This window comes from Schistocerca serialis, chromosome 1 (assembly GCF_023864345.2).
Source record: "Schistocerca serialis cubense isolate TAMUIC-IGC-003099 chromosome 1, iqSchSeri2.2, whole genome shotgun sequence".
Classification (NCBI taxonomy): domain Eukaryota; kingdom Metazoa; phylum Arthropoda; class Insecta; order Orthoptera; family Acrididae; genus Schistocerca; species Schistocerca serialis.
Genome location: NC_064638.1, coordinates 484,044,579 through 484,060,481, shown reverse-complemented (window position 1 = coordinate 484,060,481; position 15,903 = coordinate 484,044,579). Strand labels below are relative to the sequence as shown.

At 39.8% G+C, this 15,903-nt stretch overlaps 1 protein-coding gene across 1 annotated transcript in view; it reads right to left on the bottom strand.

Moving 5' to 3' along the window:
- Positions 1-15,903, bottom strand: part of LOC126473677 (rotatin) — a 399,830-nt gene that overhangs the window by 79,692 nt on the left and 304,235 nt on the right. Inside the window, exon 25 of the mRNA XM_050100916.1 lies at positions 9,483-9,733. Within this exon, the coding sequence (XP_049956873.1) occupies positions 9,483-9,733 (251 nt within the window). The remainder of the gene's footprint in view (positions 1-9,482; positions 9,734-15,903) is intronic.

Below are 15,903 nucleotides of genomic sequence, written 5' to 3'. Positions count from 1 at the left end.
AAGCTTCTTCATCTCCCAGTACCTACTGCAACCTACATCCTTCTGAATCTGCTTAGTGTATTCATCTCTTGGTCTCCCCCTATGATTTTTACCCTCCACGCTGCCCTCAAATACTAAATTGGTGATCCCTTGATGCCTCAGAACATGTCCTACCAACCGATCCCTTCTTCTGGTCAAGTTGTGCCACAAACTTCTCTTCTCCCCAATCCTATTCAATACTTCCTCATTAGTTATGTGATCTACCCATCTAATCTTCAGCATTCTTCTGTAGCACCACATTTCAAAAGCTTCTATTCTCTTCTTGTCCAAACTATTTACCGTCCATGTTTCACTTCCATACATGGCTACACTCCATACAAATACTTTCAGAAATAACTTCCTGACACTTAAATCTATACTCGATGTTAACAAATTTCTCTTCTTCAGAAACGCTTTCCTTGCCATTGCCAGTCTACATTTTATATCCTCTCTACTTCGTCCATCATCAGTTATTTCGCTCCCCAAATAGCAAAACTCCTTTACTACTTTAAGTGTCTCATTTCCTAATCTAATACCCTCAGCATCACCCGACTTAATTTATATTGCATATTGCATATGCATATCACCAATATTTATTGAAAATAATAAATAGTAGAAAAAGAAAAGCAGCTATTGAAAATAAGGTACAATAAATTTCAGACAAAATTAGAAAAGACTTGGAATCATGCTTTAATAATACAGATACCAACATTATTTCTAAAGAAGAAGAAAACCTACCACTAGCATCATCTGACACTGAATATTTGAGCTTAATAGAGAAATTAAAAATGAAATGTTCACTGATAACTGAAGAGGAAATGTTAAAATTTTAAGTTTGTTCCCTGACTCATGGTCAAGAGAAAAATTGTTCATGGATTCAACGTTTCTCATCATTTGGTTAAACTAACCCGAAAATTAGTGAAAGAGCAAGGCATTCTGCCAGTTTTAGGAAAGAAGAAAGGAGTAGGTATAAGTGAAGAAACAATTAAAAAGATCCAGCAGTTTTTTTAAGATGACGAAAACAGTAGAATGTGCCCATGTCACAAAGATAGCAAAAGAATTGTTATAAATGGAATTAAAGTAACAAAGCAGAAATGACTAGTGCTGCCAAATTTAAATGAACTTTATGCAGCTTTTAAAAATTCTCATTCTGAATGTGAAACTGGAAGGTCAAAATTTTGTGACCTCCACCATAAGTGGTGTATTTTGGATGGATCCTCAGGGACACACTCCGTATGTGTTTGTTTATATCATAAAAATGTCAAACTGATGATTGTGGGTGCAAAACTCAGTTATCTTAACTACAAAGAGTTACTAGATTTAATAATCTGTGACACTAACCGTTATGACTGCATGATGAGTTTGTGTAGTAAATGCCCTGGTAAGGAAACCGTTACTGAATTGTTTCGCGAATATGATGAGGAAATGGCAGACAGTATTACCTTCAAACAGTGGGTCACTAATGACAGGGCAGAAATGATAACAGTGGTTAAATCTCAGGAAGAGTACTTGAAATCTTCAACTGATAACTTACAAAAACTCAAAAGTCACCACTATGTTTCTAAAATCCAAAGTATGTTTTTGAAGGACAAAAAAGCACAACTTCATGAAACTGAATGCATAGTGCCAGCTGATTTTGCAGAAAATTTTACATGTGTGATTCAGGATGCAATACAAAAATACCACTGGGTCAATGACCAGGAAACAGTGCATCCATTTATTCTCTACTTTAAAAATGTGAAAGATGAAGTTTGCAGTTCTTCAATTTGCATTCTAAGTGACTACTTGGAGCACAACACTTTGGCTGTACATGTGTTTCAAAAGTACGTAATAAATTACATAAAATAAAAATTTCCCAGTGTTGAGAAGCTGATATACTTTTCAGATGGAAGTGGTAGTCAGTATAAGAACAAAAAGAATTTTTCAAATCTGTGCAACCACAAAGTAGACTTTGGGTTGGAGGCTGAATGGCACTTTTTTGCATATTGCCATGGTAAAAATGCATGTGATGGAGTAGGAGGTACAACAAAACGTAAATTAAGTAAAGCCAGCCTACAAAGACCAACCACAGACCAAATTCTCACAGTACAGTACATGTACGTCTTTTGCAAGGATAATATTAAAGGCATTACCTATTTTCTGATCAAGAAAGAAGAAGGGGTTTTGCATATGACACAATACTTCAAACCAGATTTGAAAAGTGTACAGCAATAAAAGGAACAGGGCATTTCCACAAATTCCTTGGCATTGCAGAAGACTTAGTTTGATGCTATGTAACATCATAAACCGAATTTAGGAGGATAATTGTGTCAGTAAAATTACATTTCTGTCTTTAATGTTGAATGACATAGTGGCATGTGTGTATGATGGACAGTGGTGGCTTGCAGAGGCTGAAAGAATAAGTTTGGAAAACAATGATGTTTCTGTGCATTTTTACCACCCTGCTGGCCCAAGAACATAATTCAAGAAATCTACTAGTGACAAAGTTTGGATACCAATGAAAAATGTTTTAAGGAAACTTTCAGTACTTGAACTTACCACAGCAACTGGGAGGTCTTCTTCTATACCACAGAATCTGTCTGAAGTAATAAGTTTTCTTAACATGCTCCACCAGGTTTAGGGACAGTTGCATCTCGAAGGATGTTAGTTGAAAATATTTATTTTAAGTGTCTCAAAATAATATAAATGTTAATTTCAGTGATGTTTCCACTTTTTGTATGTAATTCAGTACCTTACTTCAATAATAATTGATTATATCCCACCAATGTCACACATGAATAGGCAACAGCCATAACATAAGTTGTAGAGTAATGTGAATTATCTCCTCATTTTCAAAAATTCATATTTTTGTTCACAGTCAGATATCAATGTTGAAATTTTTACAGTACTTTGCTATCACATAAGTGTACAAACTGTGCAAAAATCATATTTTTACATTCAGTCCCACCTGAGATGATAAACCCTAAACTTTACAAAAAATGAAAATTTTCAAATTTCAAAAATTCATAAAAAATTGAGGAAACATTTGTAAGTGTTCTTGCTCTATATGAGGCTAGTAGTGTATGATATGTAACTATAGGAAAAAATACTCTCATAAACCACTGCTTGTTTTTTTTTTGTTTTTTGTTTTTTATATATCAAACTTGGGAGGTCATTTTGACTGGTTATTTTTGAATTTAGGGTATTTTGTGTAATAGAAAATGTTATAGAGGACACTTTTCTAAAAACAGTCATGTCAACTGCAAAAAAAAGTTCAAATGAATGTGAAATCTTATGGGACTTAACTGCTAAGGTCATCAGTCCCTAAGCTTACACACTACTTAACCTAAATTATCGTAAAGACAAACACACACACACCCATGCCCGAGGGAGGACTCGAACCTCTGCCAGGACTAGCCACACAGTCCATGACTGCAGCACCTTAGACCACTCGGCTAATGCCGCGCGGTGTCAATTGCAATGTGCAGTGCAGAGATATTCATATTTTTGCTAATGTCTCTAAACTGAAACATCGTCGGGTGCTTTCAAACAAAAATGGCCGCCATGCAGTAAAGGCGAAAGGTAAAAAAAAAAAACTGTTTTGAATGTCTCAATTATAGGGCAATAACATATCAAAAATTAAAATATTTTAAAATGGTCAAGGGTAACCAACTTAATTTTTATTGGACCACTTCATTTGGATTGATCCTTACCTAATCATCCTACCTGCAGACAAAGGTACCACCATTGTCATTATTAATCGCAATGACTATCTGGCAGAAGTCATCTGCCAATTATCTGATATCTCCAGCTATAAACTTTGCCAGAGTAATCCAATACTAAACATCCAACATAACCTCCAGTCCCTGCTTACACCCCTAGGCCATTCCCAGAACCTTTCTGCTGAATCCATTTGCCTCCTTGTTCCTATGACACCCCACACACCCACCTTCTACATGCTCACTTCCCACAAACCCAAAAATCCTGGCCACCCCATTATAGGTGGGTATTGTGCATCCACTAAAAGAATTTTGGCTGCACTTACCAACACCTCCAACCAGTGGCCCAAAATCTAGCCTAGCCTCCCACATCAAAGATACCAACCACGTCCTACACAGACTCTCCACTAACCCCACCCATTTCCTTTCTGGATCTGTACTTGCCACTATTGATACCACATCCCAATGCACCATAATTCCTAACACTCACTGTCTTGCCACTATTGAACACTACCTTTGTCAACATCATTCAAACCCACTACCTTATACCTCATAAATCTTAGCAACTTTATCCTAACACGCATCTACGTCTCCATTGAAGAGAAGGCATACAAAAAAATCCATGGCACAGCCATGGGCACCTGCATAGCACCCTCCTATGCCAAACTGTTTATGGGTCACCTAGAGGAAACTTTTCTAGTCCCTCCAAACCACAAACCCCTGGTCTGGTTCAGGTTCACTGATGATCTCTTCATGATCTGGACACAGGACCAAGATACCATATCTTCATTTTTTCATAACCTCAACACCCTTTCTCCCATCCACTTCACTTTGTTCTCCTCAACCCAGCATGCCACCTTCTTGAACATTGACCATCTCCTCTATGATGGCTCCATCCTCATGTCTGTCCAAATTCAACCCATAAACCACCAACAGCATCTGCATTTCGACACCTGTCATCCCTTTCACACCAAGAAGGCCTTCACAGACAGACACAACTGCCAAGATCTAGTAGCCAAACAGATCCCCCTTCCCATTTCCCCACACACCCCCACCCATGAACCTGTTATTACCACCCTGTACTGTAATAACTGAATCACATATTTTGTTAGGACTTGGATTACCTATCATCATGTCCTGAAATGAGGAAGGTCCTTTCCACCCCACCTACAGTGGTGCCCATTCCCACCCTACATCCAACAGAACATCCTAGTGGATGATAATCCATCAAGGATGGTGGGACAGCTGCGGGACATTAAGTATTTGAATAATACAAACTGAAACCAACAGCTATATTGTAACTCAAATGTCATTTATTTAATACATGCTACCAGTTTTGATGTGAAAAAAACTTCATTTTTCAGGCCCCAAGCATAATCTGCCATCAATGTATGAACAACAATGACAAAGACCAATGGGGTCTTGAAATGGAAACACTACACCTTATTAAGCATAATAAACCAGCATGTGCAACCACAAGAGTCGAGTGCAGTGGGGGCAAAATCAACTGGATAACGTAACTTCCAGTAACACGTTCATCAATGGTCAGCTGTCGTCTGAACCTTAGTACACCCCCACTTTTTTGAGACCCAGGTCACCCTAAGAAAGCTTATGTTTTGGCTGGCAGGCGGAAAATGTGTGTTCTGTGGTGTTTTTGCTGCAGTCTGTCAATTTTTGATGATACATTGCCAGAAAATGGTCTCTTCGTCTTCTTCTTTTTCCTCCATGTTTTCATGTTCTATGTGATTCTTAGGGCTCTGGCCTCACAAAGACACTTGAATCTGTCAGTCGCTGCATCCATTCACATGGAAGATGGTTTCCAGGTGCCGCAGCATGGCTGTCAGACTTTTTTTACCTCAGATAGAGTATGCTCTGTGGATGTTTTCATGGATGGAATTCAGTACGTTAATGACACTTTTGTTATTTGGATAATATGGACCTGCAAAACTACAGCGCTTATAAGAACATCTGAATTCCATCCATGAAAACATCCAGTTTAGCATTGAAAAAGAATTTATATCCCCCTCTCCCCAAAGTCTTTTGCTGTGTGCCACACCTTCAAACAACCTCCCACTTGACCATGGGTGAAGACCCCCACAGTGATGCAAACTGGCAACAGCCTCAAGCTGCGTGACTAAAGCCAGAACTGCACGGAGCTGTGAGCAATGGGTCACCAACTCAGCTTGCATTTGAATACAACAGTCAGAGGCTATTCATGCTAAAGACACTGCAAGTCTACAGAGCGATAGAACGAAACACTACACAGTTATTAAAACTGTGTATAGTATACATGCAAACCTGCAAACACTTTAAGAATTTAAAACAGAAAGCACACAGGTAAATCAAAATAAGTCGCTTCAAGTTGGAAGCTTGTAGAACAATTCCTTACTGTAGGATCCAAAGCTACTGCCAAACTGGGGTGTCTAACAACTGTGATTGTCCAAACAAAAATAAATTACTGTCATGACACATGCGATAAATTATACACTACTCCATAATTAAAATGTGGGCAAATCAAAATAATTTGGTTCTAGTTTTTGATGATTAGTAATATGTGTATTATTCGGTAAGGCCAACTGTTTACTTGGTGACAGCAGGAACTAATCTGGTCATGTGGCTAGGTATGGTCACGTTCCTATACAAAGTAGTGCATGGTTACTTCGGACTATGAATGCTAAAAATGATTGCAGAAAATATCTTCATGGGAAGCCATAACAACTTGCTCTTAATGTCATTAATTTTACTTACAATGAGAATGAGAAGGGTGTGAAGATGCTGATAAAGAAAGCGATGAAAGGCTGAAGCAAATGTTGGCAAGCAGTATTTAAGTCAATGGCCTAAAAATTATGAAAGGAGAGATGTGATGCTGAATGGAGCAGAATTCAAGTGTCTGTACTCAGTAAATGTTTCAGTGATGGCATAAAGAAATGTGTTATTAGACGACAATGAACATTAATAAATAATAAGTATACTCTTTGGGCACCACCAATTCAAAACAAACATTAATAACTTGTACATAGCATGTTTATGTAAGTTGTGATTTTATGTACAGTATTTTTCCTTGGATTTTTTATGCCTCATGAACTTTTTCTGAAAAAATAAATAAATAACTTTAAAAGGGAACAATCTTAAAAGCAATTGGGATACATGAGATACCAATGGTCTTATGTCCCTTGACTCTCACAATGATACACAAAGTTACAGTGTTAACAGATACTGTCACTTTAAGAAAATAATAGAAATTAAAAGCTAATTTTTAAAAATGAAGTACTGCACCAGTTGCATTTTTTTCCTCATGCATAGCATGGCGTGTTTCATAAATTTACTCCCACTATCAAGTGCAACTACTTACAGCACTAATTTTATATTATGTAAATAGGTGCACTTCATAATGGGAACAAATTCCTGAAAAACCTTGTGCCATGCGTGAGAAAAGAACATAACTAATGCAGTGTTTTATTATTAAATATTAAATGACATGGCCACAGGCTTTCAAAAAATGTTGATTACAATGAATGAAACTAAAAAATTAACACCTGTTTAACTAATCAGTGTGAACATTTCAGCTAAGAGACTTACTTCCCCATGTGACATGGAACTGCACACACACTTCTGAGCTTACCAAAACAGTGGAGATATGTACAGCTGCTACTAGTGCTAGAGCCATTTTTGTTGGAAATTATATTTAATCTCCGGCAATGTAAGCAGAGACAGAATTCCAAAAAGCAAAGTAACTACTTGGAATACAGTATGTTTTTATCAGACTGATAGAGGTGTGCCATAAAGGTATCCAGGAGGGAGGCGACCATGGTGAATAATTTACTTAGTCTGCAATTTGCTGAATTGGTCACAGATGAAGGAATTATAATGTAGAGAAAACTAGAAACCAGTATTCCTTCACTTATTAATCCATTTTACGTGTTTTGGTATTAGCCATCAACAGAATCTGTATATAAAAAAGTGAATACACTGTAATACAAATGTATGGAGGCACTTATGGCTAACACATAGCAAACAGCAGGCACACCAAATAATTACAAGTAAGACACATGTAGCAAAATGAAACCATACTATACATGAAGACTAGAAACATCCAAAATTTCACAAAAAATTGCTAACCTGATCCAGATAAAAACCAGAGGATTACATACTTACATGGCTGACTTGCAACAAACATGAGCAGAATGACAGAATTCGTATTATGAGTAAGAGAGAGGTTCAACAGCATGGTCACTAGGTGGTGCCATGGTACATTCAAGCTGACAACCAATACCATCCAAGAAGAACAGAAGCAAAATTATTTTAACTGATGGTGCACAGCTGACAAATGTCTAAAACATTTGTATAAAGAAAAACAAAGATACTTCTTTATTATAACATGACATATGTACAGCTAATCCCTCTTTTAATATTGCTGTCCATTTATATTTTTCATGACATAATTAGTTTTTATGTATGGTTTGAATCATGTAATTATGTTTTCAGTAATATTGTCACAGAAGAAGCTGCATAGCACTGTGGTGTAGTGGTTATGGTACTAAACTGTTGCATGGAGGGTCATGAGTTCAAAACTCACCTGGACTGTAGAATTTTAATTACTATATTCGGTTTGAGTACCTTCTAGAAGTATCCACAAATGTCACGAATCATTGTGTTGGGATGTTCTGTAGCTGTATATATACTGTATGTGTTCTGGCCGGAGGCAGTTCGCTCCGTACTCTTGTATTCGCAAGTGCTGAAAGTTAGTGTTTGTCCTTCATCTAATTATACCTTCTTCTACGTGACAATATGTCCTCTATTATATTTATCCTCTCATTCCATTTATAATAATTATTGTTATCATAATTTGACAAATTCTATTACTGTACATATGCTGTGTTGTAATAAAGAAGTTTCTTTGTTCTTCTTTATAGAAATGTTTTAGACATTAGCTAACAGTAAACCATAGGTTACAATAATTAATTTTTTGGCCATTCCACTAGTTTAACTTTGCCTACACAGATTATCCAATGAACTGAAGACTTATTTTACAGTTATAAATAGTTAACAGCATTGCTCTTGTTCTTCTTGGGTGATGCTGGTTGTCAGCATGATCGTACTGTGGCACCACCTAGTGACCAAGCTGTTGTACCTCTCTATACTCGCAATCTGAATTCTGTTAGTCTGCTCACGTTCATTGCAAGTCGACCACGTAACAATGTAATATTCTGGTTTTTGTCTGAATCAGGGCAGGTATCTTTTGCAAGATTCTGGATGTTTCTAGTCTTCATATGTAGTATGGTTTCATTTTGCAACATGTGTCTCATCCGTAGATTTTTTGACATACCTTCTGTTTTGCTGTACGCTATCTCTAAGTGCCTTCATACATATTTTATTTTACATATGTATTAATTTTTATGTACAGATTCTGATCATAGCTACTAACAAAACACATAAAATCAATTAGTAAATGAAGGAATACTGGTTAATTTACTCTGCATTATAATTCCTTCATCTGCAATAAATTTAGCAAAGTGCAGACTACGTAAACTTACAAGATTAGCTGTCATAAACTCAACCTCATCATAAGTTCAGCATTCATAATCATCTTGAACCTCATGGGAGGTTACTGAACCAGGCAAGTGGTGAGCTAACATATTGTATTTCTCAACATAATGTTTTAAGAAAACAAATTAATATGTGGATTTTCTACATTACTTTCTTTTCCTGGGAAAGAAAATCTAAGGCCTAAAATGTTAAGACTAGCAGTAAGGAGTAATTATTTACCTTGGTCAGCTCTTCCATTTCCTGTGACAAAAGGGCTGTGAGGGAACCAAGGGCATTGCTCACAAGATCTGGAGGAGAGTCTATCTTCAGGCACTTATGCAGAGCACAAATATACGTATTTTCACCACAATCCAACAATTCCTGTAAAATCATCTTATATCCTTCATATTTTGTAGCCAGTGCTGACAGCAAGTGAAACACTTTGGACCACAAATCATCGCGAAGATGCAGGAACTCTTCTTCTTTCTCATCTGTGGCAAAAATTATCATACACAGAAATTAACATTGTGTGTGTGTGTGTGTGTGTGGTTAGTTAGAAAAAAAAGATCTCACTGGAAATATTTATTAGTTGTTGTTGTGATGTCATGTTCAAGTCATAAAGCATGCACTCCATCACAGAGAGAAATATTCACTCTAGGAAGAACCACTACACTGTGGCTAAGCCATTTTTTCACTAAATTCTTTTTCCTAGGAGTACCAATCCATCACAGAACATAGGAGAACTTGTAAGAAGTTTGGGAAGTTGGAAATAAGTACTGGAAGATTGAAAGGCCATGACTATGTTTGGACAGAGGAAGGAAGAAATACTGACATTAGGTCTCCAAATGACTTGAAATCTCTCTCATTTTTTCTCAGTACTGTCCTTTCATGACACACTTATGGGATGAAGCAATACTGACCGACTTTTCTTGGACTGCAAACACCTAGTATTTTAACACTGCTGTTGGAGTTCAATGAGTGTTCATATGATAAACTTGCTCGTGCTGTATGAACCCATGATGAAGCACATGCTCATGTTTTGATCTTCTCTATTATCTGTGCCGGTATACACCTTTGGCAGCACACTGGTCGGCACTAGAAAACATTGTATAGCAGGCGCTGAACTAGGCGCATCTATGACACGAGAAGACCAAGACACGCTATGCGATGATAACAGCCCATGGACAGCATGCATACAGGCCACTGCTGCGGACCAAGCTGTCTCAATCTCTCAATCTCAGTACATCACATCGGGACTCACTTCGTATTGCACATCAATACATAGCATTGTGCTCTAGTCTTCCACAGTGATAGTTGTAACCTTGCACCTTAGCAAGCTGTGAGGGAACGTAAGTCATTATATATAGTTGTGATATAGACATGGACAAGATTCAAGAATTGGTACATGTAATTTGATTGCGGTTAACCACAGAACTTCATATTGGACACAAATGAAGTTAAGTACATGATCAGTTCCTGTAATAAAGTGTATTTTAACCATGTGTGCATTTTGTGTTGTAGTGAGACGAAATCGGCCACCCACATATCATACCACCCTCTCCTCATCCAGCTAGAAACCACAAAACATTACAAGAGGGCACAGCCACAAGTGGCGACGGCTTTGATCAATGAGTTTTGTTTGCTTTAATGTGTCCTAGGTTGCTGCGGGGGAGCTGTCATTACAAAGATTCTATTTGCTAGTTTGTTCTTGTTGTTGCATATATACAAAAGGGGAGCTGCAGGACTAACCTCTTTCTCCTTTCAGAGGCTTTGAAGATTTTGATTCTCTATTTGTCTTTTCATATTTTGCTGTAATTTGTTAGCGATAGAATGGCTACCCACCCCCTCCCCCTGCACCCACTACCCCTGCGCCTCAGCCGCAGACTGCTCCTGCTCTGGAGCTAAATCAGATTTTTTAGTTTCAGAACCAGCAAATTGCCACATGTCTGTCCACTGTACAGCAATTTGCTGCACCAGCTATGTCGGCTGCCCAACTGACCAACCAACCAATCCAACAAGTGCTACCAAACAACATTCAACCATTCCGGCACTTTGATGAAAAAGAAGAGGATTGGCTCAAATATCTCACCCAGTACCAGACCCACTGTCGAGCCCATCAAATTCACGGTACTGTGAAATCTCATTGTTTCCAGTTTGTCGTGGGAACCCCCTGTGTTTTCCTTAATTCAAAAGCTCTTCTCTAAGTTGTATCCTGACGCACTCTCTTATGATGAAATAGTAGGTGCATTAAGTCAGTATTACAAGCAGCAGATTCAGGTCGCGGCTGCCAGATTTCAGTTCTTTTCTCTTAAGAAAAAGCCAAGATACATGTACTGTCAGTGGTATACTGACTTACAGGGCCTAACTAGGAAGTGTAAATTCAAGTGTAGTTGTGGCAACTTTTATAGTGACATGATGATCTGTGATGTGATCACATACATAGCCCTTATAGCAGAATTAAGAACAGATTCTCAAGTACTCAGATCCTTTGCTCCATCGAGTGTTGCAAATATTAGAACAATTTGATTCTGATGCCAAAGCCACTGATAAATTTGATCTCCTTTGTTGGGTAAAGTCTCCTCTTGCCCATGTCCCCCCCCCCCCCCCCCCCCCTCAGCTGCCGCAATGGGCATGCACAGCACAGAGGTGTGCAGACAGCCTAGCGAACAAGTAGCTAGGCCTGTAAATCTAATGAAGTCTTGTCCTCACTGTTTTTCTTGCCATAAGTGGCAAGATTGCCTGTCGGGCAACGTGACATGCTACTCATGTGGAAAGAAATGTCATGTCCAGGCAGTTTGCTTGCAACGGCAAAAGAACACCAATTCTGCCCACTCTCACAACAACTGGTCTCACGCACATTCTGTGAATGCAGTGTTTTCAAAACCGACTACTGGTTCTAGCAGTAATTCAAGTAACGTTGCGCTCTCATCTAACACCAGTGCAGTGTGACACCATTTCAACTATCTGTAACACTACAAATTGCTGGCTATCATGTTGGCTTTCAACTGGACACTGGTGCTTCTATAACATTGCTTAATCATGCCACATACAAACAGTTACGCTCACCACGCCTGTCAAAATCTAGCACGACCTCACTGCATATAATGGACAGGAAGTTCCAACTACTTGGACAGTGTAGTTTGCCTGCCACTTACAAATCTCACACTAGGATGGTGAAATTTGCCATGCTGCAATCAACAGCCGTGAAATTATTTTTGGCTTAGATTCGTTTGACTTGTTGGGCCTTAGCATCCAAGACAAGGTACTTTCAGTGACTGTTTTTAATTCAGAAGACAGTTAGTTAGTTTGCTTAAGGAATTTCCTGAACTCTTTTCTGATAGCATTGGATGTGGGTGGTGGTGGTGGTTAGTGTTTAACGTCCCGTCAACAACGAGGTCATTAGAGACGGAGCGCAAGTTCAGGTTAGGGAAGGATTGGGAAGGAAATCGGCCGTGCCCTTTCAAAGGAACCATCCCGGCATTTGCCTGAAACGATTTAGGGAAATCACGGAAAACCTAAATCAGGATGGCCGGAGACGGGATTGAACCGTCGTCCTCCCGAATGCGAGTCCAGTGTGCTAACCACTGCGCCACCTCGCTCGGTGATAGCACTGGAAAAGCTAATAATTTTGTAGCACACATTACCATGAAAGACAATGCAAAGCCTAAGATTTTCCGGGCTCAGCCCGTTCCCACTGCTTTATGAGACAAAGTAGCCAGTGAATAAATAATTGCAAGACAATGGTGTGATTGCTCTGATACAAGCTAGTCAGGGTAAGTCCATTGGTTTTGATGCCCAAGCCTTCGCGTCACATTCGCATTTGTGTTGACTTCAAAACTACAGTCACAATCCACACACAGTAATGAACACTTATCCACTGCCTCGCTATGAGGAACTTATGGACAGGATTGGTACAGGCCATTACTTTTCTAAGAGAGATCTGCATGATGCTTATTTGCAAATACCACTAGTTCTCATAATATGCAAAGATCAGCACATTCCTCAAACTGGGGAACTATCAAGAATGGGGTTCCACAAGGGTTGGTCTTGGGTCCTTTGTTGTTCTTAATATATATTTATGACTTGCCATTCTATATTCATGAAGAGGCAAAGTTAGTTCTCTTTGCTGATGATACAAGTATAGTAATCACGCCTGACAAACAAGAATTAACTGATGAAATTGTCAATAATGTCTTTCAGAAAATTACTAAGTGGTTCCTTGTAAACGGACTCTCACTGAATTTTGATAAGACACAGTACATACAGTTCCATACAGTAAATGGTATGATGCCATTAATAAATATAGACCTTAATCAGAAGCATATAGCTAAGGCAGAATATTCAAGGTTTTTAGGTGTGTCCATTGATGAGAGATTAAATTGGAAGAAACACATTGATGATCTGCTGAAACATATGAGTTCAGCTACTTATGCAATAAGGATCGTTGCAAATTTTGGTGATAAACATCTTAGTAAATTAGCTAACTGCGCCTATTTTCACTCATTGCTTGCATACGGCATCATATTTTGGGGTAATTCATCACTGAGGAATAAAGTATTTATTGCACAAAAGCGTGTAATCAGAATAATAGCTGGAGTCCACCCAAGATCATCCTGCAGACATTTATTTAAGGATCTAGGGATATTCACAGTAGCTTCTCAGTACATACACTCTCTCATGAAATTTGTTATTAACAACCAAACCCAATTCAAAAGTAAGAGCAGTGTGCATAACTACAATACTAGGAGAAAGGATAATCTTCACTATTCAAGATTAAATCTAACTTTGGCACAGAAAGGGGTGAATTATACTGCCACTAAAGTCTTTGGTCACTTACCAAATACACTCCTGGAAATGGAAAAAAGAACACATTGACACCGGTGTGTCAGACCCACCATACTTGCTCCGGACACTGCGAGAGGGCTGTACAAGCAATGATCACACGCACGGCACAGCGGACACACCAGGAACCGCGGTGTTGGCCGTCGAATGGCGCTAGCTGCGCAGCATTTGTGCACCGCCGCCGTCAGTGTCAGCCAGTTTGCCGTGGCATACGGAGCTCCATCGCAGTCTTTAACACTGGTAGCATGCCGCGACAGCGTGGACGTGAACCGTATGTGCAGTTGACGGACTTTGAGCGAGGGCGTATAGTGGGCATGCGGGAGGCCGGGTGGACGTACCGCCGAATTGCTCAATACGTGGGGCGTGAGGTCTCCACAGTACATCGATGTTGTCGCCAGTGGTTGGCGGAAGGTGCACGTGCCCGTCGACCTGGGACCGGACCGCAGCGACGCATGGATGCACGCCAAGACCGTAGGATCCTACGCAGTGCCGTAGGGGACCACACCGCCACTTCCCAGCAAATTAGGGACACTGTTGCTCCTGGGGTATCGGCGAGGACCATTCGCAACCGTCTCCATGAAGCTGGGCTACGGTCCCGCACACCGTTAGGCCGTCTTCCGCTCACGCCCCAACATCGTGCAGCCCTCCTCCAGTGGTGTCGTGACAGGCGTGAATGGAGGGACGAATGGAGACGTGTCGTCTTCAGCGATGAGAGTCGCTTCTGCCTTGGTGCCAATGATGGTCGTATGCGTGTTTGGCGCCGTGCAGGTGAGCGCCACAATCAGGACTGCATACGACCGAGGCACACAGGGCCAACACCCAGCATCATGGTGTGGGGAGCGATCTCCTACACTGGCCGTACACCACCGGTGATCGTCGAGGGGACACTGAATAGTGCACGGTACATCCAAACCGTCATCGAACCCATCGTTCTACCATTCCTAGACCGGCAAGGGAACTTGCTGTTCCAACAGGACAATGCACGTCCGCATGTATCCTGTGCCACCCAACGTGCTCTAGAAGGTGTAAGTCAACTACCCTGGCCAGCAAGATCTCTGGATCTGTCCCCCATTGAGCATGTTTGGGACTGGATGAAGCGTCGTCTCACGCGGTCTGCACGTCCAGCACGAACGCTGGTCCAACTGAGGCGCCAGGTGGAAATGGCATGGCAAGCCGTTCCACAGGACTACATCCAGCATCTCTACGATCGTCTCCATGGGAGAATAGCAGCCTGCATTGCTGCGAAAGGTGGATATACACTGTACTAGTGCCGACATTGTGCATGCTCTGTTGCCTGTGTCTATGTGCCTGTGGCTCTGTCAGTGTGATCATGTGATGTATCTGACCCCAGGAATGTGTCAATAAAGTTTCCCCTTCCTGGGACAATGAATTCACGGTGTTCTTATTTCAATTTCCAGGAGTGTAGTATCAAAAGTTTGACAGATAACCAACAAGTATTTGAGAAGAAGTTAAAAGAATTTCTGAATGACAACTCCTTCTACCCCATAGAGGAATTTTTAGATATAAATTAAGAAAAAAAAGAAAAAACCAAACAAAAAAAAAAAATATAATTTTTTTTAAAAGTTCTTATATTAAATTAATTATGTTGTTAAATTAACTTAATTATGTCATGTATTGGAAAATTTGACTCGTTCCACATCATTACAAAATATCGTATTCATGATCCATGGAACTAGTATTAATCTAATCTAATCAAGAATTACAGAAAGTGTTGGCTGTTACTACACACTTAGGCCTGTTCAAGTATCTGCGTTTTCCCTTTGGCAGTGCCTCCACACCTGCCATTTTACAACATTAC